The sequence below is a fragment of the Macrosteles quadrilineatus genome, unplaced genomic scaffold (assembly GCF_028750875.1).
Source record: "Macrosteles quadrilineatus isolate MER2022 unplaced genomic scaffold, UCM_ALF_1.0 Scaffold_3__2_contigs__length_128488019, whole genome shotgun sequence".
NCBI classification, from domain to species: domain Eukaryota; kingdom Metazoa; phylum Arthropoda; class Insecta; order Hemiptera; family Cicadellidae; genus Macrosteles; species Macrosteles quadrilineatus.
In genome coordinates this window covers 61,693,231-61,719,601 of record NW_026542596.1, presented here as the reverse complement: position 1 = coordinate 61,719,601, position 26,371 = coordinate 61,693,231, and the positions used below count along the sequence as shown (strand labels likewise).

The window sequence follows — 26,371 nt, the reverse complement described above, 5'->3', positions numbered from 1 at the left end:
ATGGTGTGTACTACATTGTTGCTGGTCCTGTCATGGTCCTATGTGCCGTTGGTGGTGTTATGTTGGCCGACACCCTCACCACTTCCTCTGCTACCCCGACTGTACAACGCTACGTCTAACCTTCTACAAAGGACGTCTAGAGGTAAAAAAGACACTTGACATACAAATAAAGTATTGATATTAGAGTACGGTTCACTATTTAGAGCAATTAAATTTTAATAATTAAATAGGTAAGAGAAGGGAGAGGCATACACTTTTTAAATATTTTAATGACAGATGTATTTAAACACTAAGCTCATTGTCATTATCTAAATATACAAAATGTAAAAGAAAAAGAAAATATAATCTAGTTGTTTAATCTAACTAAGTTCAAAGTTGTAACATACGCTATGTTTCATCGTTCATCATCTTAATTGATTTGCTCATTACTTGGGTAAAAATTTTAGTAGTTGTAAAATATTTAGGATCTTATTTTCATTTTCGTAACTTCTCTTTCACATTCGTTTTTTTTTATCCTTTTGTTTAAATTCCAAAATTATAACTTCTCTTATTATGCTACTAGAGTTATGTGTTAATATGTGCTTTGCATACTTCATTTTTTAAACGTTCAGTTGTTGGATTTCACCACTTAAATACGGCACGTTATATAAATCGACATTACATTTAAATTTAAATGTTTGTCAAAAATAAAATTAGAACAATCTTTACGGTCAATTTTTATCTTCCGCGTGTTCTAGCGAATTTCTCAAACAGAAAATTAGCTATTACCGTCTTATGGTACAACTTAGACCCGGGACCGCTTTACTTTATAGTTTGGATGTTCCCAGAGGCTAAAAGAACATAGTTCAAATTCATACCTATTAATTCGAAGGAGTTCGCGAACCAGTATGATTGGATATTGGGGCGGGTCTTTGATATGAGAATGGTGTTTATGGTCAATTTTTTTCTAAAAAAATTAAACTTTGTAATTTTGAATCCAATCCAATTGTACAACTTAAATAACAAATGATACACCGCATTCAAGCGTTTTTGTAGCTGCATGGCTACACATATAACTAAAACAACATCGAAACTTTAAAATTCTAATTTTATTCTTATGAAGAACTATTTTAGTTTGCTTGTTTATGGACAAATCTTGATTGGAAAATTCAATTATTTTATTCCAATCTTTTAACAAAAAAAAAAAACTCTTTACTATCTTTCCTGCAGCAGCAAACCTAAGTACTTAAAAAACAAAATGTTACCTATATAAATTGGGAAGAAATCTGAAAATTTTAAAGAAATGTTTTAGTGAAAATCGTACTAAAATTGACAAATGATAACAAAATTGATGAATAAACGAAAAATCTAAACTCACTAATACCAGATTGTGTTGCTTGGATAGAGAAAACATGTTTGGTAATTTTAAATAAAAAATAAAGCCACAAGAGATGGCATGTTGTTGCGGCTAAGTAGGGTAAAATTAATCAGCGTGGTTGCTACAGAATGGAAAAGCTGATGTGTGCAATTCACGTAGTCATTAATTTACCTCATATGAGCAAAGGTTCATCGTTCTTTTGTTCAACAATGTTCAAGCGGGCGATTCGTGGAACGTACATTTAATTTGTTATTCTATGCCAATTATACGTAATTTTAATTCATTTTTATGAATTATTGCACTGTGTATCTGTAAAAATTGCATCAGGCCTATATGTAAACTTATTGGCAAGCATGTTTCTTTAAAACCTTTTTTCTCAGCACATGTGCATGCAGGGAAAATCTAGGCATACCATTAGAAAGATATTTTCCTGTAGGTGTGCAGAATCTCTTTAAATTAAAATTGGCTCAAAAACAAGCACAAAAAATCAAGAAAATGACCTTATGGGTTGCTATGCTGGTGACGATTTAACAACAAAATATAAACAGAAATTCAAAACAAATTGAATAAATTCCAATCACATGTTATATTTACAGCTTGGGGTGAAAATAGAGTAGTCTATACATAACATATATTTTTGGTCCGAGTTGTCGATCACAGGACGACCTCTAGCTTTATCTAATGCCTATAAACTAAACAATGATTACCACAATCCACAACTCATGTTTTGTTACTATAAAAAAGGTACATAACGAAAACCCCTTTAATAGCAAACTACTTTTGAATTGTGGCTTGCTTTTGCTACTGTTTCCTTTTTACTTACTTTTTCTTTAAACAAACTGATTGATTTACGTACATACATTATTAAACTAGTGAAAATAATAGTAAATAATTGATTTATCTGGTATAGGCTAGGTAAAAGTAGTATAAATGCCTAACTAGCGAGTTACTCAACAATATAAGACATATTGTCAACAACCTCTAAAACCGTTTATTGTTTTTTTAGACCATGTTATTTTCTGGAACACAAAATGGTCATGATATAAGATTTGTAGCACGGATTGAATGATGAAATATTCTATTTAATTTCGTCTTCAAACAAAATTTTTCTGGAGTACACCGATGAAAACCTAGTGTACAGTGAGGAATTGACGATGGTCATATGAATAAACAAATCAATAAATTGGCCAGACATATGAAATTTAATATTTTTTTTGTTTATTTTTAGGTAAGAAAAATATTTAAAAATCTCAATTAAATGTAGTTATTATAATTGTAAAAACTATTATGCCGACATAACATTTTGTATATAGTTTTTATATTCAAGTATAGAATAAATAGTTGATTATTCACAAAGCTGATTAATACATTAGTAACTACTGTTTTTTAGATCTGTAGGTACATCAAAACTCTTAATCCTGATCCTAATTTAACAATGAACACAAGTGTTATATTCTGAAGTAACCAAAAACTCATTTACAAAAATTATAGTTTCAAATTCATGTCGTATTTCAAATCAAATCGTGTTTATTACAATAGGATCACAAAGCAAAGTTTATTATCAACGTAAAAAAGAAGTAGAAGAAAATAATTTAAAATTAATAAAATAAAATATATACAATTGAGTTAGCATAAAAGTTATTGCACACATCGACTGCATAGTAATGATCTTTATTTGACAATTTTTCACAAATACAGTATAGTGCCTTATTTATAATGCTATGGGGAATGCAGGTGAGACAAATGAGCCATTAAGTCAAATGATTATCGATTTGAAGTTACCTTAGGCCTACACAATATATTCATACATTTAGGAACGATTCAACAACCTTGAAACTCGAGAGTTCAGTAACCGTACGCAAATTGAGATTCTGAGTACTGATCATTATAAATGGGCCTGGAGAAAACTGGAACCTGTCATTTATTTGGAACTCGCACCTATCAACTGATCACTTGTCAATTATAACTTGTTTCAGTTATTTTGTTTTTCTTGCTATCTCTCTTACCATTCATTTGGTTGATAACATTTATTCCATTTTTACTAATTTTTTTCCATCACTATTGGTATTTTTTTTTTCGCAAGGAAACTGTTAAAATCGTGATCTTTTTAATATCTAACATAGATCTTTTGTTGATAGCATCATTATTCCAATTACAACATTTATCTGGGTCCAAAATCGATTTCGCTTGAAATCAAACCAGTGATTTCCTTCTAAGTAATTTTAATTACCGTAGTGAATATTAATTAATATTAATCTTTTAGCGAATTTCCCTATAGGGAAGTAGCTATTACCGTAGGTGGCATGGTAAGACCTAGACTCGGGACCGATTTACTTTTTCATTTTGATGTCTCCAAAGGCCAAAAACACCATCAGTTCAAATTTTTATACATGTGAGGTCTTTTTATATATTATATAAGAGATCGAAATGCAAAGTCTTTAAAAATATTTAAATAAGGTACTATGGTTTATTTTTTATTAATATAAATATTAAGTCCGTAAATGCGATAACTTGAGTAATGTTTGTCCAATTCTGAAGAAATTTGGTTTAAAGGTGTAAGGTGGGATAAACTTAAATGATTTCGCAAACCAGCATGATCGGGCCATGGAAACGGGGTATTACGGGGGGTTTTATGGGGGAAAATGTTTTTTCTCATTTTTGACCCTCAAAAATTTCCCTTTAGACCTTTTTAAAGAGCTTAAGAAACACACAATTTAGTATTTCAAAGTGTTTATGTACGGTTATTGGTAACGGAGAAAGTTAAACAAATTTTAAATCTAAAATTCCCATGTTATTCTTATGGGGAATATTGTAAAATGTTGTAGTTTGCTTGCTTATGGATATATTTTGACAAAACATGGAAAATTTATTTATTTTATACTAAGCTATTAATATTTTACTAAAAATACTCTTTAATAGTTTCCTTGTAGTAACCTAGGTACTCATTCAACCGAATGTTTTTTTAATAGATTTAATTTGAAATTAATTCACACAAATGGAAATTCGCTTGGTCGGCAGGTTTGCTGCGGCAGGGGTATTTTAACAGTGCATAGTAAGTGCAAGTTACGCCAAGTCATATATCATTTTAAACCTTATGAAAAGAAGAAAATGTTCCAATAAAAACGCTTTATTAATAATAATTATTATAGGATCATTATATCTTAATTATTCAGAATATAATGAAAAAATAGTGTTTTTATTATGGAACATAGAAATAACTAGTAAAATAACCACAACACCTAGGTAACTAGTTTTTAGACCGTAAGTTTAAGAATCTAAAAACAGCAAGATGTTAGGTCAATCTCAAATAGTTACTGAAATATGAGTGGTTTTGCAAAGTACTGCATTTATCCACCCTAAAAACTTTGGTGGGCTGTAGGGGAAAAAGCAAGGGGGTAGGGATGGGGACTTTTGGCTAGAGACTTGTCTACATGTTAGTAGTCGATGGGAAAAAAATCCACCCTGATGGTATTTTTTTGTCGATTTTAGGAACAGATCTACAGTATTGGATTATGAGGGGTGTATACACATTAATCGAAAAGAGTATTTATCCAATTAATTGTTTGAATTGCATTTTTTAAATCAATGGCTTATTATTAAGGCATTATATATACGTACAAGATAATCAAATAAAAATGTATACTATTAAGTCGATGTTTCAAATTAATTTTTTTGTAAACTCATTATTTTCTTCTATTTTTTGTGTTGGGGATAAACTGGTCTGTTTTGCTATTTGAATAAACACAAGTTGATTTGAAATATGTCATGAATTTTCACTTTGATTATTTTTAACAACTCTCGTTGAATTTTATTTCCTAAGGCTATACAGGGTGTTCATAAAGGGGTGTCACAAACTTCAGTGGCTGATAGTAATAATAAATCTATACAAAAAAATTACTATAAACATAGGTCAAAAAATTGCGTTTAGTCCCTAGCCGCCATTTTGTACTTGTATTTATATCTCAAGAATTATTCAAGTTACGGAAAACAAACTTTGAACATACATTTATTGTGTCGAGAGGCAATAAAAAAATAGTGTGATTGCATTTTAAATCAACAAAATGTCGGCCATTCAAAATACTTAGACTAAAATTACTAAAGAATGGATACCAAGCTCAAAAAGATCGATTGAAGAATACCTGAAATATCATGATTTTTAGTTGTAAAATGGGACAAACCTGACTAGCTTAGCCTTATTTTATCCCATTTTACAACTAAAAATAGTAATATTTCAGCTATTCGATCTTTTTGAACTTGGTATCTTTTGATAGGGAATTAAAAATGAAAAATAAAAGTGTTCCTGTTTTTTTATTTTTTTTTTAGTTTTTGAATGTTGTGACACCCCTTTATGAACACCCTGTAGATTACACGGCACACTTAAGTGTATAACAAAAGTAAGCTTGGTAGGCGAGTGTTTACCAGAAATCAGATCGTCACCTTGAAATCAGTTGATTCGATCCCAAAATTAATTAAGGAGCTTGGTAAATCTGCTAGTTTTATTAGTTTTAAGTGATTTTACTCTAGTTTTGTTGCAGTAGGGTTTGTATATTGATTATTTGTTGTTGCACTTTAGTTAATTGTTGTATTTTGTTTCAGTGCTCAACTTCTTCCCCGTACCTGTCAGCGAAGAATGTCTAGCAGACGACGGCCGAAGATCAGGTACGGTAACGTCAGTAAAAGCATAGACTGACTCTGACAGCAGTACTGTATTTAGCATAAGGTCTGGCGTCCACCGCTTGGAGCGCAGTGTAGTTACGTATCTCGTGCGCCGCAACTACACGGCGTTCCTAGCGGTGGACGCCAGAACTTAAGCTAACTGCAGCACTATGTCTATTGTAAAAGTCTTAAAATGTTCACATAGTTTATTTCGAACTAGATTAATAACATGGGATGATATTGCGCTCAAGTTCAATTTGTCTTTTATCGGTGGAAATCAGTCGATTTAAAAATGAACAATTATTCGTGATGTCATATTAGATGGTTTACATAACTACATAAGTAAATTAATGCTGATAAATAGACGAGGTTACTAATTAATTGTTAGAAGACGAAATGAGCTGATACTGACTGAAGTCTGACATTTAAGATCGTAAGAAAATCACTCTACAGACTAATATGAAAACCCTAAACATGAAAAAACGATAGGGGATGCTTTGAATATTTAATTATTTCATTTCATTTCGAATATATATCTTTGGGAGACGGCCATTGAAAAAAAGGTACACACCCGAAAAGTCTGATAGTATTTTTATTAGTTGGATAACGCCATCGCGGTTATCTCTTGATCATCAAGGTTAGGCAGTCTACTTCAGGAGGTTAGGTGAGAGCACATTTTATTGGACTCAAACGTGTTTCGACTTGCAGGAACCTGCATGAACACGTACGAGTGCCGGATACAAAATGGCCAGTCCCACGGACCATGTGCTTTGGGCTTTGGTGTCTGCTGTGTCTGTAAGTAGAACGTTTCCAGTAACTAGAATATTTATAACCCAGTAACAACGTAGTTTTGTAGTTAAACAACTACAATGTAGCTTCAGTTTTAAGAATTTCCTTTCAATTTACAGTGTTTTTCAAAATACGAGTGTTATTATCTTTTTGCAAAGCTTGACTATGAAATAATGTTTAAGTACTCTTACTCCTTAATTGCATATTGTACGTATTGTGTCCATCTAGAGAACGATGTGCTTCGTCTAATTTAAAGAAATATAACATGTACAATAAGGTACTGTAGTGGTTTTACAATAAGAGCAGAAAATGAAGTTTTGCAGGCTCAAGATCGTTTATTGAGCTCAAATCACAGCAAAGAACTTGAATATATACAATGTTTATATCCTCTGAGGTGCAAACATGGGTTTCCCTCACTAGAAAATAGAGGATAAATTCTGCCAAATATTTACAGAGAAAATTCCATAAAATTTTAAATTCCCATGTTATTATTAAGTTATGTAGTGAACTGTAGTTAGTAAATGGATTTACTGTATTTTGATCAAATTTGGTAATTTTTTATACCAAGATATTAACATTTTGCCAAAAAAATTTATAACATTCATTGTATCAGGAAACCTAAATACTCATTAAACGTTATGTTAATAGGGAATAAATCTGATTTGCCAAGGAAATATTTTTGTGACAATCCAATCAGGTGAATGGAAATTCGCTTGGTCCACACTTTTATAAAAATTCTCTCTAACACCATAAACATTTAGCTCAAACATTTAGCTCATAACACCTTTTGGTTGCAGTCACGGCAACGTGTGGGGACGAGATAGTGAACAACATCACCTACTTCATGAGTCCAGACTTCCCTAGTCTGACCAGAGCCAACCAGACTTGCTCGGTCAAGGTGAAGAAAATGGACGCAGAGATCAGCCAAATACGACTAGACTTTGTGCATTTCAACCTGGTACGGTCTAAACACTGTAGCAACTAACAATGTGTAAACACTGAATAGAAAGTAGTTAGAATACACAAATTATCGATGACATTTCGTTTTTGGTTTCTCAATTTTGGAAATTAAGGATAGTTCACCTTTAGCAAGTTTTTTTTCGGAGATATTATTTCACCAGTGAATGTCAAATGTTCCTAGTTGTACTGTATTATGCACCTACACTAAATTGCAATACGGTAGTCGTCTTCCACTTAAGACAGTATGTGAATCTGTAACTCTTCAATATCAATGCGGTTTGCGACCTAGTTAAGGCACATTTTAATATCATTCTAAATATTGGCATTTAGTAGGTAGTTGTAGAGCCCTAGGGAGAAAAGGGCTGCTTTTATAAAAAACGCACGTATAAAAAATGGGCATTCCTGCTGCAATGGATGAAAATACTTTTTATGATCACTGATACAGGGTGTCCAGCTTCAACTAGGACAAACTCCAGCAAATGGTCCTATGTGCCAAAATAAAGAGAAACTCAATAATGAAACTTTTCCAAAACCACGTAATCAACCGGTTATCCTCTATTTTGTGCTTTTTACATTAACAACAAACGACACCAAGTTAATAAAGATCGGGTAAAAACTAGCTGAGAAATTACAATTTATGTTGTAAAACTAGGTAGAATAAGGCCTAGTCAGATTGCACCTTATTTTCCTAGAATCGTCATATTTCGGCTATTTTTTATTTGATCTTTTTGATCCTGATAAACATGTTTATGTAAAAACACAAAACGTCGGATATCTGGTTGACGAAGCGATTTTGGAAAACGTTTCATCCTCGATTTTCTCTTCATTTTGACCCATACAACCATTTCTTGGAGTTTGTCCTAGCTGAAGCTGGACACCCTCATCCTGTATAGTATTTCCTCCTTAATATATTTTCTTTATGGTGTGTTTAATTAGTTCTCGACTTGTTTTGTTTATCACCACTGTTGTAATTGCAGGGTCAGCCGAACAGACAGACTGGCGTGTGTGATACAGACGTGTTCTACATGTTGGGCGGACAAGGCCGATCAATGTCCATCTGTGGTCAGAACAGTGGTCAACACGGTAAGATAACATACAAGGATCTACTCTCATACTGTACAAGACGTACACCATCGTCAATGCAAGTAGGCATGCCTGTACAATTCCGTTGAATCTTAGGTCGTGCATCAATGCGCCAAAGAGTTCGTTAATTGCGCCAAGCCCTCAATCCCAAAAATGTTCCTTAGTTGCGCCAAGCCCAAGTCAGGTAGGGGCGAGTTTCCGGCAGAGGGAATGTCCTTGTTTACGTGTCATCCTAACCTAACAAAACCTCCTACTCAATTATACAGTCAAATCGGGTGGCTCCCTGGAGAAGTTGGCGCAATTCAATACCCGACTACCTAACTCAGGTCCGTTGGCGCAATTAATGCCCGCCCGAATCTTACTCTTATAGAGATGACTGTTGAATTTCCCAGGATGGCGGTTAGTTGTTGAATTTTAATTCTCCCCAAAGATGGTTGAGACGCATCCGAAACATCGACCGACGTCTTCTTAAAGGCCGATGGCTGTCTGTCTTAAAGGCCCGGGTCAGTCCTAGCTAGACGAGGCTCAGGAGACAGGCTCCATCTTATAGACTATAGTATAGTCATTTCCCGAAGACCAAGTTGCGATCGGTATGTCTACTTATAGATAAAAAGTTAAAGTTATAGTTAGATAAAGTTACTTATAGATAGTAAGTTTAAAATCACCTTAAATATTTAATTTCTTGTAACTTTTCACTTATATAACAGTATTTAATTTTTTAATAGTTTATAAACGCTGATTACATGATAATTATGAACCCACTGATTTTTAAACCACAAAGTATCCGCACTAGCATAAACCTGAGTAATTAGACTCCTAACCCAAATAAACTCTACCAATTGTCTGTGTTCATTGCAGTATACAGTTGTATACTGTAAATGGAAACATGCAATGAAGCCACCGATAACCTGTGGAACTAAAGGTTTCAGTTTAATTGTTTGTTTAAACTTGTATGCCTTTGTTGATGAGAAAGCCTGTCATTAAAAGCAGTAACCACAATTATTTGTTTTCCCTAGTTACTACATTGGGTGGAAATCAATATATCATTTTGTTTGGACAGCTACTAGTGGTTTTGGTCAAGACAAATTATATTTATGCTACAGTACAAATTAATGGCTAGTTGCTATAGTTGATTGGAGGACTTTGGATTTTTGCGTTTTAACACAATCCTCCAATTTGCTATTAGTTTTACTAGGAAACAGTGCAAACACGAGTAGAGTTCCATAGAGGACCTGCGAATATTTTCGGCTTAAATATCAATATTTATCAATTTTAATTTGTTTTGTATTAATATTGCATCTCATTTAGTTTTAAAATATAACTACCAACCAGCACCACTTGCTTCAAAATAAGAATCCCGATTGTTGTACTTGACATATACAGTAGTTGATATAAAGGTGAACACAATAGTATGTTTTCTGTGCTTCGAGGCATCTTAGGAAATTAAAATTACAAATACTAATGAATACTAATTAAATTCAATAAAAACACAATATATATAACGTAAGTAATTTTCTTCTTTACATTTTAGACAAATAACATAACAATATTTTACTCGAATTCCCTGAACATACCAAGAAAACACAAAATCCTCCAACAACACAATATCTATAACTTAAGTAATTTTCTTCTTTACATTTTATATAAAAAATATTACATAATTTTACTTGAATTTACTGAAACATCACCAACTACTACAGATAACCTTATTTTCGTATGGATCCATACCAAATTTTATTATGGCCACCTGTTTTGATAAAAAAAGTGTAAACTTGAAAAAGTTCAGATGATTGACAACAGAATTCAGCAAAAACTATGAAATTTTAAAAGCCTATAGGATGAAGGGATTTCACAGGGTATAATCCAAACCCGCAAAAGGCACATCTGGAGCATAAGAGCTTAAAATTGATACCCAATATGCCTAAAAAAAAAAAATAAGTCAAGAGAGTAAATAATAAAGTAAATAAGTAAAGAGTAAATAAGTCAAATAAGTCTTAAAATTGCATCCACATTCCATTAAGAACATAAAATACACAGTTTTCCACTTTTCAAGTTTGCCGCCATTTTGGAAAATGGCCGCCATTAAAAAAAAAATTTAATTAATATTTTTAACGAATTTTATGGACTTTTTGGAATGTGGATGCAATTTTAAGACATATTTGACTTATTTACTCTTCGCATTTTCGCTATAAACCTACTTTTTTGGAGCTAAATGATGTAAAATGTATACCAGAAGTCATTTTTCCATAGGCTGTAACTCCTAAACGAGTGGGTTTATCGAAAAAATGTCAAGAATAAAAAAGTTTTTAAATTGCATGTTCTATCCGAAAACATGAAAAAATACAGGGTGTTTCATAAGAAATTTCAAAGTTGGCCGCCATTTTGGAAAATGGCGGCTGAATTTTGAAAAACTAAAATCATATTTTAACTGCCACAAAAAATAAAGGAATGTTCCCCATTTAAATTTTTCTCTAATTCTTACCGTTTCCGATATCCCAAAGGTGGCCTCCTTGAGTTGATCACCCTGTATATCGATATCTAAACCGATAATATACAGGGTGTCCCGGAACTCTCTACCAATATTTTAGGGCATTGTTCCTGGGTAAGAAACATATTTAAATATCATATTTAAATTGTCCGGAAGTCCTTAGTTACTCAGATAGCCGCCATTTTGTTTTTTTTCACTTATTAATTTTTTTCTGAAAATTGGTTAAACATACGAAGTTGAAACTTTGCACAAACATTTATGACAACTAGACAAAGCTACAAAAAAATTATGACGATTTTTCAAATTCATAAAACAAAATGGCGGCTGTTTAAAATTTTGTTTTTTAAATTACTCGAAAACCGTTGATTTTACAAAAATTTTACAAGAATAACTTTTTAAGGCAATTGTATTACAAATCGATCAACACCTTAATCTTTAAGATCGGACGAGTATTAACTGAGATATGGTAGTTTTAGTGATAAGTGACCGCCGGATATTAGTTGCAGCGCATGCTGAAAGCGGTCACGTATCACTAAAACTGCCATATCTCAGTTAATACTCGTCCGATCTTAAAGATTAAGGTGTCGATCGATTTGTAATAAAATTGCCTTAAAAAAGTTATTCTTGTAAAATTTTTGTAAAATCAACGGTTTTTCAGTAATTTAAGAAACAACATTTTAAACAGCCGCCATTTTGTTTTATGAATTTGAAAAATCGTCATAATTTTTTTGTGGCTTTGTCTAGTTGTCATAAATGTTTGTGCAAAGTTTCAACTTCGTATGTTTAACCAATTTTCAGAAAAAAATTAATAAGTGAAAAAACAAAATGGTGGCTATCTGAGTAATTAAGGACTTCCGGACAATTTAAATATGATATTTAGATATGTTTCTTACCCAGGAACAATGCCCTAAAATATTGGTAGAGAGTTCCGGGACACCCTGTATTACAGGTTTTCTGCGTAACTGTACCCCCAAACCCTAGCCTTGTTACCATCCAACTCCATACTTTTGTTAGGTACAAGTACTGTAGAGTTTTGATTATGATCAAAAACCGTCGTGGCAACGTCGAATAGTCAGGAAATTAATGCTAATGAAAACCATTAACATGTAAAAATTGTTGACATAATTATTTTATTATTTCGACATTCGAGACTCTATACTGTAGCATAATTAATTGCTGGTCCAATAGTAAAACGCATCTATTTCTGGATTCAACCTAGAATCGGAAACAATATCCCGATCCTATATCGAGGTAAAATGTGATTATAAGGTAGTTATGCTGCTATTGTGATGTACATCATACGATCTTTGGATACTAGACATCCCATTTACATGGACTAGTTGTAGCAATATTAGTGTTCAAATTGACAGTTGAAATAGCCTTTCACAAGCGTGTTCTACTATTAAAATTCCGTTTTCTATTGGACATCGATACGATAACTTTTATACCATAAGATGTTTTGGTTTGTTTTAGGCTTTCATACTTAGTTCTAATGTTACTTAGTTAAAAAGTTAAATCACTGAAATCAGAAATCGAAAGCTGCAAAAGTTGTCAGAGGTTTAGTTATTTTACCTACGACCGTTTTTAAAAGTATCCGTTTGCGATTCAATTCAGTTCTTGGAATTGAAAAGTTTCACATAAAAGCACTTTTTACTTTCATAACAGCATAGTTTTACTCATAACACCACAAGTAACGGACCAATCAAATTGTAATACTTTATACTTTATATACTTTTCGATTTGAACTTCAACTAATCAGCTGTTCAAGCCAATTTAATTGTTGAGTGCAATTAGTGTTTGGCACAATGCTTCGTTGCAACACTGTCAGTGGCAATGAGAGGTTATAAACGAAAACATAACCTCTCATAGAAGTTATGAGTAGTGATTGTTAGTAATTAAAACACTGTCACAGGGTAGAGTAGTGTTACGCAACCCGCGTAAATAGTGTTAACGAAACGAGTAATTTAAGGTACGAGCCTTTTATATCGTAGTGTGTATTGTAAAACTAACATAGGCTGCTTCTTATTCATAGGTTCTCCCCATAGATAGTAAACTGATTAATTGTGTTCATATGTCTAAAAGCATTACGGTTTACTGTAAAATAAATAACAGGGTAACCAAAGCCTTATGATTTTTATCGAAATTTATACTTTTAATATAAATAATGTTCATTATTATCATTATGTCATGGGGACGCCACCTAGGTGACAAATATGAGCGAAGAATGAGTGTAAACGGTAGTAGTTATGGAAATAGATTGTAACTTTTGGGAACGTCAATTTATGACTTATATCACAATTTTATGTCTTAATCATATCGAAATTGTGTGTGTAGCCAAGAGGTTATAGTGCAGTCAAAATTTGGACATTAGATTAACAGGACTAGGTGTTCAAACTTTCCTGGCATAAATAACAAGATAAAAAGAAAATAAAATGATTTTTTTAAAAATCCTTTTTAAGTTAAGTCATCAGTGAATTGCTATATTTATGTTCTATGAATAAAAAAAATCTTTAACTTCACAAGAATACATGTATATAATGTAGAATTAAAAAGACACAATACAACTGCCTGGTCATACATGTATTGTAATACCAAAACGGAAGATAACTTTAAGCTTTAACAAATACTTAAGTTAAAATTGAGTTATTACACCATCACCAAACATTTATCATTTTTTTAACACAACAAATTTTGAGACCAAAAGGAATAATGTTGCCTATAAAAGGGAGGTCCTAGTAATCACAAGAAATCATGTTTATATTCTGTTTTTGGTCTCTTTATATTATTTATCAGAAATACCAAACTGGTATTAGACTAAGAAACAACTTTATATTACTTAAATGCTACGAGTATTTCGTTCGTGAATGATTTTCCTTATTGAAGTAAATTTCCGGATATTACTGTTTAACAAAAACAAAGACAAAAAGAAAATAAAATGATTTTTTTAAATCCTTTTTAAATTAATTTTATCCTTTTAAGATCTTTTGCTGTTTTATTGCTAGGAGGATCCTTTTAGAAAGTAGTTTGCTCGAATTGCACATTAAGAAAACCTTACGTGCAGAATCTTCGTAGGCAATATGGTACCTAGTCAATAATTAAAGTGACTTATGCTTATGGAACTAGCAAGTTTATTTCCCCGTGTTTCAGTGTATTACGAAGTGGACAACAACTCAGACACTGTAGAACTCGTGATGAACCTAACTGCAGCAAACCTGTTTCGCCTCTGGGAAGTTAGGGCAAGTAATTAGAATAATTTAATTAGCGAATAATTTCCATCTAATAAACATATGAGTCTATGTATCTGTAAATGCTAACGACTCTGAAAAAATATGCGATTATTACTACATTACTACAGTTTTTTACTTTTTCTCAATCTTCCGTGTAAGGTGTTTTATCATTAAACATAGGTCTTTTAGCAAACTATAATTATCATTTTCGATATTCAAATTAAAACTTATTTTACAGATTTCTCAAATTGAATTTGGAAACAGAGTTCCTGCAGGGTGTTCTCAGTTCTACCAAGGAAAATCAGGTATGTGGCGTCATTTAGTTCCAGTTTTATTATTTTAGAAATGGTTTTACTATTTTTGAAATAGTTATTTTCTGTAATAAAAATTGGAATGAAATATTCTTCATTAGTAGCCTAGTTCAACACATCTTTATTACTATTATTTTTGTAAAAAATATATCAATGGCGTTAATTTTTCAATATAAAATTGTACCAAGCCTTATGAAATACCAAACCTTTAAAACATGTTTCTCTTATACCAAACCTATAGTCTAAATACTCTTAAATAATTAAAGTTCATAATCAAAATGAATATACCAAAAAGTCAGCTAGCAAAAAAAAAAAACAACGCCGGTTAGATGGGACGCACCAACCAAGGATATACGATTTTTTTTACTTCAAGAACAAGGGAAAACATTTTTATGGAAAGAAGGAAGAGAATCTGCTTAAGTTTGGTATCTTAAGTTTAGTATCTGGTTAAGCCTTGTATTACGTAATATTCTTGATGAGGCATGAAAGATACATGTGGAAGAAAAATAATTCTTGAACTATTAAGTCACGTTCAAAATACTTTTGCTAAGCTATTCTGTATGAACAACGTACAACAATATTGTTAAGCCTTTGATAGTTTTGTTTTAATATTTTTTATTCTGTGAAAAAATACAACACTGCCCTAACTATTCTAATGCAAAATTATGTTTCATTTATGCCGTGGCGAAGGCAAAACTGCAATTTTGACCTGAAATACAAAACTAGAAAATCCTGGTAATCCAGGTAAAGTTATGTCATGTAGTGTTGATTCATCTTACGGTTTAAAGATAATGTAATATTTTTTCAGGAATCATACAAACAATGAACTATGCAATCAATGGACGCCATCTTGCTAACCAAGACTACAATATCTGCGTGCGATCAGAAGAAAGTGAGTTAATACTGTTTATATTATTAAGAAATTTATTTTAAACTAGAGTACGCCCAGTGATTGAAAACTCGACCAAAAATATGTAATGTACAGGCTTCTTTATTTTCACCCCACGCTGTAACATGTGATTGTAATTTTGTCCATTTGTTTTGATTTTCTGTTTATATTTTGTTGTTATTTCGTCGCCAGCACAACTCATAAGGTCCATGTTAATGGTTTAAAATTTCAAATTAATTTTGTGTGCTTATTTTCGAGCCTATTTTAATTGATAAAGGGAATCTGCACATCTACAGGAAAATATCTTTCTAACAGTGTGTTTAGATTTTCCCAGCGATGCACACGAGCTGAGAAAAAAATGTCAAAGAAACATGCTTGCCTATTAATATAACAGAAGACTAGAGGTCGATCCAGTGACTCGTCCAAAAATATGTTACGTACCGGTACAGACTTCTCTATTTTCACCCCACACTGTAAATAAAAACTGCGATTGGATTTTCGTCCACTTGTTTTGATTTTCCGTTTATCTTTTGTTGTTATTTCATCACCAGCATTGCAACCCAAATGGCCCATGTTAATTTTTTTAAATTTTAAATTCATTTTTTGCTTATTTTTGATCATATTTTAATTTATAAAGTAATTCTGCACATCTACAGGAAAATATCTTTCTAACAGTATGCTTAGATTTTCCTAGCAATGTACACGAGATGAGAAAAAAGGTTTTAAAGAAACATGCTTGCCTATTAATATATAGATTACGTCTTGAATGTTGTAATACCAGTATTCCACAATAATGAAATGGTTTTAATTGTCAATGAAATAATTTTAATATAATATAAACTAGAGATCGTCCAGGAGTCGAAAACTCGACCAAATATACGGGTGAGTTTCTACTGACCGTGTTAACTTCACCAGTAGGTTCTACTCACTAAAAGGAACAAAAAAGTTCCTATAAACCCACGTCCGATTTTCAACCGTTTGGCTGTAATAGGGGATTTTGTGTTTTTCTTATTTTATTAGACTTTGCTCCACAATTTATTTAATAAAAACTTAACCAATTACTTTAGAGAGTTATAGTTGAAATCATTGGAAAGAATATTAAATTTGCTATAAATCAAAGGTTTCATTCAACAATTATACCATTACATTGTCCACGTTATGTCCAAAATAAAGTAAAAATTGCATTAAATTAATTAACTACGATAATTTTCATGAGCCCACTTTGATACATAAACCTGCATCTATGCAATGTTTGAATGCATAAACAACTTGGCCATTTAATAATCTTTCAAATTATATGCTGTTCAATACTATTATTGATATAAACCAGTGAGAAATTACTAATAAACTACAAGAAAACACGGTTTACAGATTTTGTTTTTGCACAGTTTTTACTGTTAATAATAATTACTGTATTTATCATGTTGGCATACTCTTGATTGGTAAAAGGCTCCATAGTTTAATAAATGTTGAAAAACTCTTAATTGGCTTGGAAATACAAAGTTAAAACAGCAAATTACTCAACAATGTATGTTCAAACAGCTGAGTTATCAAGCTGTCGATGACAAATCAATAAAAGAATCAAGCACAAGGTAAAACTAATTATATGGCATTTAAGAATCAAACAAACTACATCTTTGAAAATGCGAAAAAGCTTGAGTTTATACAATTTATTAATTCAGTTAATTTTAATAAATATTTAAAAGTTAAAATAATGTACAAATTTTATCAAATTTTTCAATATAATACAACATGGAGAATACAGTAATTATTATTAACAGTAAACACTATGCAAAAACAAAATCTGTAAACCGTGTTTTATTGTAGTTTATTAGTAATTCCTCACTGGTTTATATCAATAATAGTTTTGAACAGCATATAATTTGAAAGATTATTAAAAGGCCAAGTTTTTTATGCATTCAAACATTGGATAGATGCAGGTTTATGTATCAAAGTGGGCTCATGAAAATTATCGTAGTTAATTAATTTAATGCAATTTTTACTTTATTTTGGACATAACGTGGACAATGTAATGGTATAGTTGTTGAATAAAACCTTTGGTTTATAGAAAATTTAATATTCTTTCCAATGATTTCAACTATAACTCTCTAAAGTAATTGGTTAAGTTTTTATTACATAAATTGTGGAGCAAAGTCTAATAAAATAAGAAAAACACAAAATCCCCTATTACAGCCAAACGGTTGAAAATCGGACATAGGTTTACGAGACCTTTTTTGTTCCTTTTGGTGAGTAGAACCTACTGGTGAAGTTAACACGCTCAGTAGAAACTCACCCTGTATGTAATGTACAGGCTTCTATATTTTCATTCTGTCGTGTAAATAAAACATGTGATTGGAATCCCTTGAATTTGTTTTGATTTTATGTTTATATTACTTTGTTATTTCGTCACCATCATGGCAACCCATAAGGCCCATGTTTGTTTTTGTGAAATTTTTTAATTGATTTGTTGTGCTTATTTTTAGCCTATTTTAATTTACAAAGGGATTCTGCACATCTACAGGAAAATATCTATCTAAGAGTATGCGTAGATTGTCCCTATGATGCACACGAGCTGAGAAAAAAGGGTTTAAAGAAACATGCTTGCCTATTAATATATAAGATGTTCACCTTTTTTACACTAGAGGGCATGTTTGGAAATGCAATTTTGTTTAGTTACTTATCTGTTTAACATATGTTTTTCTGATTCTAGATGTTTGTTCCATTGTATACGAACCTTGCGATGACAACTCCTTTAAAATTGGACCCTCCATATTGAGCAATGACATTGGAACTGGTGGCATGAGCCCGGCGATCTTCGCAGGTAAACATTGAAATAAATTAGTGGCAACAGTTAATACAACCACTGCCAAATGATTGCATGCTCTTCAATATAAAACATGTGATTATAAGAGGGGAAACTTAAATATATGGAAAGGTAAATACCCCCGCCGCAGCAAACCTGCAGACTAAGCGAATTTCCATTTGCCTGATTTGATTTTCAATTAAATCTATTCAAATAACATTAGGTTTAACGTGTACCTAGGTTTGCTGCCTACAAGGGAGATAAATCGGTCCCGGGTCCAAGTTTTACCATGAGACCTACGGAAATAGTTTATTCCCTAAATGGGAAATTCGCTAAAATTGTTAGTCATAAATGATTAACAGATAAAATAAAAATAAATAAATAAATAAGGTCTTTATTCGTAAGTGAGTTTCAGTAACAACTGTTTTTTTTTTTTTATAGATAGATTTAAGTTAGGAGTAAACCAAACAAAAATTCTCATAACTACAAAACAAAATAAGATTAGTTCTAGACACGAAATAAGAACCAGTTTTTGATAACTTAGTCAGAAATCATACATTTAAATTTGGTTAATATTTTGACGACTTTATCCTTTAGTTGTTCTTTGATCCATACATCTACTGTATCTATATTCTATTTATATATACAGGGTGTTCCACGGAGGGGTTTTAACGTTTGATTTCATATTATTACTTTCCCATTTGTGCACCTAACATTTTGAAACTTTACACAAGTTATAAAGTTGGTTTTACAAATATTTTGGGAAAGTTTCAGCTCCCTAACCCTTGTAGAAACAATATGGTAAATTATTGGAAAAAAAAATGTTTCTTGGTTTTGTAAAATATTTGTATAATCACATTCTAGGGAAATAACGTTTTTTTATCAGGAAATTAGAACATAACATTATGAAAACCCTAAATGTAGAGTACAAAATGATTCAAACTGTGATACACCACCAGTTAGTAAATAATAATAAATAATTTAATTAATTAATTTAATATAGTTAGTTAATAATACATTTTCAATATGCCACCATTTTGTTTCTAGAAGGATTAGGGAGCTGAACATTTCCAGGTATAATTCTAAAACCCACTTTATGAATTGTGTAAATTTTCGGTCTATAAATGGACAAGAAATATTAAATTAAATATTTTAACCTCTTCCTGGGGTATCCTGTACATAATACAATAAGGGGTTTCTCCGTAATATTCTCTTTTTAGCTTTTATTAGTTTTAATTTATTTTAACACTCTTATTAGTTAATTTAGCGTCAAAAAACATATAAAAATACATTAGCGTCAATATACATAGAATAGAAAGTTGTTCTTACTCTACAATATTTATTTGGTTTTCTTTATTGAGTACACTGATTGATTTACGAGCCAGTACCAAAGTTTCTTTTTCAGTTTTATCTGATAGGTTTTTCACAGGCTGTAAGAGAGAATTTAGAATTTCGCAGTCAATATAATGGTATCTTACGGAATTTTGTGGTGTGGTGAAAGGATGTTATTTGATGTGTCTGTAGTCTCTAGCTGCTCTAGTACGGTGATTGTCGAAATCTTGATTACTAGGAAGATTTAGCTGGCTTGTGTACATTACGTTTATAAATGTACAGTGCTGAAATTGTTATTACAGTAACTCTATAGTAAATTTATTGGAAATTTCTAAAATCCCTTCAAACATGTGCCTTCCAAACTAGAAAAATCATAATTGAAAGATATACTCAAGCTAAAAGTGAAACAACTCTAAAATAGGTTTGGTTGTAGATCCTGTTGGGTCCGGGGCCGGTCCTCTCCCCCTGAGTGACTCCATGGCAGCAGCAGCTCAAGGTTGTAACGACAGGGTCATCATGCCTTGTGACAGCGAAGACTTTCTGACGGTAAGTTGAGGTGGGTCTTAGCTCCGCGTTCTAAGGACCTCTCTCCGCATAGGTTGTGTTTTCCTAGCTCTCAGCAGTGCGCTGCAAAGGTAGTAGTTGTTTACTAACAAGTAGTTAGACTGTATGTTATATCTAACAAGTAATTAGACTGCAAAGTGGTAATATTATGATTTTTGGGCGGTAATAGAAGAGCTGGACTGAGTTTCTTGAAAGTTTTGGAATTGGTTTTCAATTATTTATATTATTAGATGACATTTTATTCAATTGTTCATCTCTTCAACTTTGAAATCTTAGGACCAACAAAGCCCAGCAAAATTCCAAAATCTTTAGAAATAATCTTTAGAGGTGATAGTCAACCTCGTGAAGTTCCTAAATCCTCCACCTAATCTGAAGGTCTGATAGAAGATTGTGACCATAGTACGAACCATGCTCGAGAAAATGTTGGGTTCATCATTGTCTTTTTCTAGATTCATTAGGCCCATGGTTCAGAAAAATGAAGCCCGCACAGGATATAAATACGTCCACCTCGGTCACCATACCAGCAAACATGGAAACACTGGCTGGCTAGTGTGGACGCACAATACATCGGAAACTTGTATCCGAAACTGTGTTGACATACTGTCTGCAGACAGTCGGCCGACTCGGACTAGGCTTGAGTGAACATGAACTCTCGTCCTCTGGGTATAAAAAAATAGCGTTGTTGATGTTATAAGAAGAAGAAAAAAAGAAGAGATCGAAGACGAAATTGACTTTATGGTTGGCACCAAGTTCTTCTTGCCAGTATTTTTATACTGCTTATCGGTCATATTCCACAAAATTCTATGACCACCGACTAGCACTATAAGTTGTTGCACCTATATATAATACATATCCTACTAATATTATAAATGAGAAGGTTTGGATGTATGGATGTATGTATGTTTGTGACAAGTAAACGCGAAAAACACTGGTCGGATTGGGCTGAAGTTTGGTGTGATGATAGCTCACATTCCCGATTAACATATAGACGCATTCTTATATCAAAAGTCCTTTCAGGCTCCGCCCCAGTGGCTCTGGAGTTTCCCATGTTAACCTTATGTGTAATCATATTTAACAGGAATAAAACCATTTCGTCAGCTGTTTCAAATACACAAGTTGGTTCTATGATATTAAATGGCAGTAACAATTTATAAGGTTTACCAACAGGGTGCAGTACTATTAATTTTAATATAAAACTTCATTATAGAATATTTTTTTCCAATTTATGTCAATAGATACTAAAGTGCAGCCGAATTTTATTTCTAAAAGCGTTGGTGGATGTGCAACTTTTTTATACAACGAATGTAAAGATCAAAATGTTTCTATTTTGTGTCCTATTCCCGTTGCAAAGCACGGGTACAGCAGCTAGTAATACTATAAAGGGGAAAACCAATCACAACCAAAAACATGCATTCTCTCTTTTCTGCATTTCTCCTATCAAATCTTCTTATCTTGCCTCATATCGTCTTGTTTGTTGGTGATATTCTTGTATTAACTCCAGAGTTATTTTCGTGACATTCATGGTTTCCCGAAAGTAGGTGCAATCAATTTGGAAATATGTTTACGAGTCAATTGAAATGAAAACACAACATAAATATTTCGATAAAAAACTTATGGACATCTCACTAACAAGGTGTTTAAATTAAATATTCTAGATTTTTGTTGTATTTTAACTTACAAAACTTCTTCCTAAATTATTTTTGCCTCCTTACAGGACAATCTATGTAATAGAATAAATGGACTTGCTGATATATCTTTATGAAAGAACATCAACACATTTTTAAATACAAAAGTCTTATTGCTGACTTAATCGAGTACAAAAGCAAAACCTGGCGTCTGCGGCCCCCTACGGATAACAATAGCATTACAATGTCTGAAATTGTCTAATGAAAGATGCCAATCAAGTGTTGTTGTTTTAGCCCCAAGGAGGTCCTGGGATATGTGACCTGCTTCACTGCGGGGACACCCTGTGTACGCCCGGGGTCTCGCCGTGTAGGATAGAGAGTGAGTAGAGCAATGTAGCAATGTAGCAATGTAGCAATGTAGCAATGTAGCAATGTAGCAATGTAGCAATGTACAGTAATCTGTAGACACCCAACTAAACAAACATAAAATAACAAGAAATCAAAATGTAAAATATCTTGACAAAATATTTTTAAATATATTATTCCTACAGTTACAAAACAAAGCGGGGTTGCTTGTCCTGATTATAACACGCAAAGTAGCTAATTGCTGCATTTACTTAGTTTTGCCGCACAAATTTTATTGCTGCATTCATGTATTACCAAACAACCAAAAACGTATGTTTTTACTAGGCAGGTAATCCATGTACGCTTGAAAATATGTTGGCAACACCTAAAGATCACCTAAAGACTACGATCAGCTGGGCACTGTTTCCCATTTCGTTCAACGATTGGATTTCACCTAACCAACACTTTGTTGCTTGGTGTTTGAACGACTAATAATTTATATGATTTATAGTAACTGTATAAAATATTTATTTGTGTAGGCCTAACTAGTGGGGAACTTTGCACTCGCGTTACACATAATATTTTTCCTACAGTTACTAAAAATCATACATTAGTCTTTCAATCACTATACAACACGTTTTTAGGTTTGGTTAAATCCAAGCATTGAACGAAATTGGAAACGCTGCACCAGCTGATCGTAGTTGTAGTATCTTTAAGTGTTGCCAACTTATTTTCAAGCGTACACGTATTACGTGCCTAATAAAAGCACATTGTTTTGTGTTGTTTGATTGGAATACTGGAATGTGGTAAAGTAAAATGAGTGTGGGAAAAGTAAGTAAATGCAGCAATTAGCTTCTTTGCGTGGTATAATCAGTGCAATGATGCCCACTTTGTCAGGTAACTGTAGGAATAATTTACAGTAATGTGTAACGCGAGCGCAAAGTATTCTGCTCCGCAACATCTTACACTAGTTACACAAATAATTATTTCTTATTGCTGTATATCCTAAAATATTCTGTGGTTGAAGTAGATTTGATCTTCGGGGTATGGTGAAAATTTAGTACTAATTTAAAATGTGTTGCAACCATCCATATTAGTTGAAATCTGTTCGCTTTAAACATGGTTCGTTGCACCCTTGGTCAGTAATTTTGCCCATAAAGTGACGCGTTCATGACGAAAAACCTGCCAAGCTATTGCACTGAGATTAAACTAGGAAGCTCACTGTTGTAAGATCTGGCATACATTTGAAAAATCTTTCCTGCTGCAACTGATAAATAAAACTTCATTTTAGGAGAATTAACCACATATTTAATAAGTGTACGAAAATCAAGCTGGTCGACCCCGGAGACAAAGACCCTATTTTTCCTTTCACATCTTAAAATATAATAGCAAATAACTAGGGTAGACTTCCGTATCTGTTGGCACAAACAACCGAATAAAAATATAGATCGATATATCGATGTATCGTTTAGTTAGTTAGGTAAGGTTAACTTAACCTAACTAACCAAATGATATATCAAATGAAACAATCGAATAATCGATATTTTCATTCGGTCGTTTGTGCCAACAGATACGGAAGTATACCTAATAACTTATGACTAATTAAAAATTATGTTACACTATGATGGACTTGTAAATTTTCTTTTAATTTTCCAGGTAGCATAAAACCCTTCAATATCAAGATACAGTTTGGTCCAGGACTGAGAGCGGAGAACCCTGAAGACAACCTGGGAATGTGCCTGAAATATGAACAAGTTCCTTGTAGTTAGGTAGAAGTAGGCAGATAGTATTTGAAAGTGGAGAGAAATGCGTAAAAATAACACATAGAATTGTAATTAGTACTGTTGTTGTACTACCAAAACCAACTCTGTAAGTTGACTATATTTAAAACCAATAGTTTGAAAAAACTTTGATTTGCTAGATGTGCTGCACTCAAAGGCCTCTCAGGCTCATACCAATGTCCCACCAACTTAAAATATGTAAAATTGAAATTGCTGTCACAATATGTTTCATCGAGTGACCCATAGACTTACTGTGTATAGTCAATGATTAAATCCAGCAACCCGAAGATTAAAATGGTTTGCATTATTATTTAAATTTTACATTAAAATATAATTGAACGGCTAATAAAAACCCCCTTTACACTTGTATTGTTTATTAAGTTTACAAACGTCTGATATCTGGTTTTAAGGAAGGGGGGGGGGGTTTGGTCGTCAACATTTACCCCTAATATTATAACCATATAATCAAGAAGCAATGATAAAAATGATCTTTTTGAGTCCTTTTTGATAGCTGTACATGGACCATATGTTGATAGTTTATTGTTCAGATCATGAATCCTAGATATATTTCGATGTGAAATGTTCCAAACCGAAATCTGATTCTTGAATTCTCTTTGAACTGTGCGCGGGTCAATAGCGAAACCACAGTCGACAGTTTTTTCCATTTCGATATTTATGGTAAAACCTGACACCTAACAGCAAAATATAACTCTCGTACGTTTTAGAACATTTGACAGAATGTATTGCAATAGTGCAATCCATAGGTTATTTCTGTGCCACACTGGATAACATTTTTTAATTATTTACCGTACATTATTCATAACATTAAAGATATTTCGTGTGTTATGAACTTTTCAGACCTCGATTAACTTTAAGTACCCGTAGAATTTACATTACGTGGATCTATAAGCTTGTATGTATAACGTGTAAAACTACGAATTTTTAATTATATATAGTTAATTTATTACTTACTTACTCATACTTACTTACTCCTGTGACCATTGAAAACCAAGGTGGTCTTTGGCCTCGCCAACCATGTGCCTCCAGGATCCTCTGTCCTCTGCCAGCTCCAGGTCTGCTCCCATACTCCTTAGGTCCTTTGTAACCTCGTCAATCCATCTCATCCTTGGCCTTCCCAATGGTCTCATTCCCTCCGACGTACCTCTTATCACTTGTTTTATCATCTCCCTCTCACCTCTGCGTTGAATGTGGCCCAGCCACCTCAACCTTCTATTTTTTCAACCTAGGAGAAGGCTGTGGTAATGGCGAAAGGCGAAGTTGAGAGCAAGTGCCCGGTGTGTTCTAAATTGTGTTTAAAAACCCTTCTCTGCGATGGTTATTGCGTTTCGTGGCACCACGCTAGATGTGTGAATATATCTGCGAAAATATTTAACGATATCAGGAAGATTGAAGAGCATGTTAAGTGGTTTTGCAGTCCCTGCACTAAAAGGATCAAGGACCACATTGTGCATGACGAACCTCCGCTGACAAACTTGATTGGTGAACTTAACGACATGAAAAGTAAGGTAGCAGCTTTCCATAAAATAGGACTAAACCTTGAGAAGAAAATTAATATTCTTATAACGAATAGCATTAAGACTAAGGTTGGACTAAATCAAATTATGGATTTACACAAAGTTGAGGTTAGTTCTATGCAGGAAACAGACATGTTAGATTCAAGTCAGAGAATAGAAGTTACGATGACGTCACCAGCAGACATCGACAACATGACAGCTACAAATTTGCCATTGGTGGATGCAAACGAAGATGAAATTCAAGTACCAGTGAATCTACAAATAGACTCTGGACGGGAACTGAAGGAAAAAAAGGAACCGAAACGGACTCATGTTTTCGGAACGGAGTGAAGCTGAAGTTGTAGTTGAAACCGATGTTGGACAGATAAAAAGTGGAAATGGAAATGAACCTTTACCAGGAATTGAAACTGAAACTGCAAGTCATCGTCATGAAATCGAGATGTACGAAAACAGTGGAATGAGGAATATCAATAATGGTAATAAATCAGTATCGACCAATTCTCGAGTCTCCTATTCTAATGTGGTGAAAAATCATCTTAAATCAAGACCAACTGATTCTGAAAGAACTAGGCCTACGCAGAACCTCAACCACGGAAACAAGCAGAAGCTAAACTCTGTAATAATAG

At 32.9% G+C, this 26,371-nt stretch overlaps 1 protein-coding gene across 1 annotated transcript; it reads left to right on the top strand.

Annotated features, from left to right (window-relative positions):
* LOC128989247 (uncharacterized) lies at positions 1–25,181 on the top strand. Its single transcript, XM_054411120.1, has 12 exons — positions 1–142; positions 5,954–6,016; positions 6,722–6,808; positions 7,600–7,760; positions 8,740–8,845; positions 14,481–14,569; positions 14,799–14,865; positions 15,680–15,763; positions 18,471–18,581; positions 20,317–20,441; positions 22,379–22,463; positions 24,086–25,181. The coding sequence occupies exons 1-12, from the start codon at positions 1–3 to the stop codon at positions 24,196–24,198; spliced, it is 1,233 nt and encodes a 410-aa protein (XP_054267095.1). The 3' UTR covers positions 24,199–25,181.
* The last annotated feature ends 1,190 nt before the right edge of the window (positions 25,182–26,371 follow it).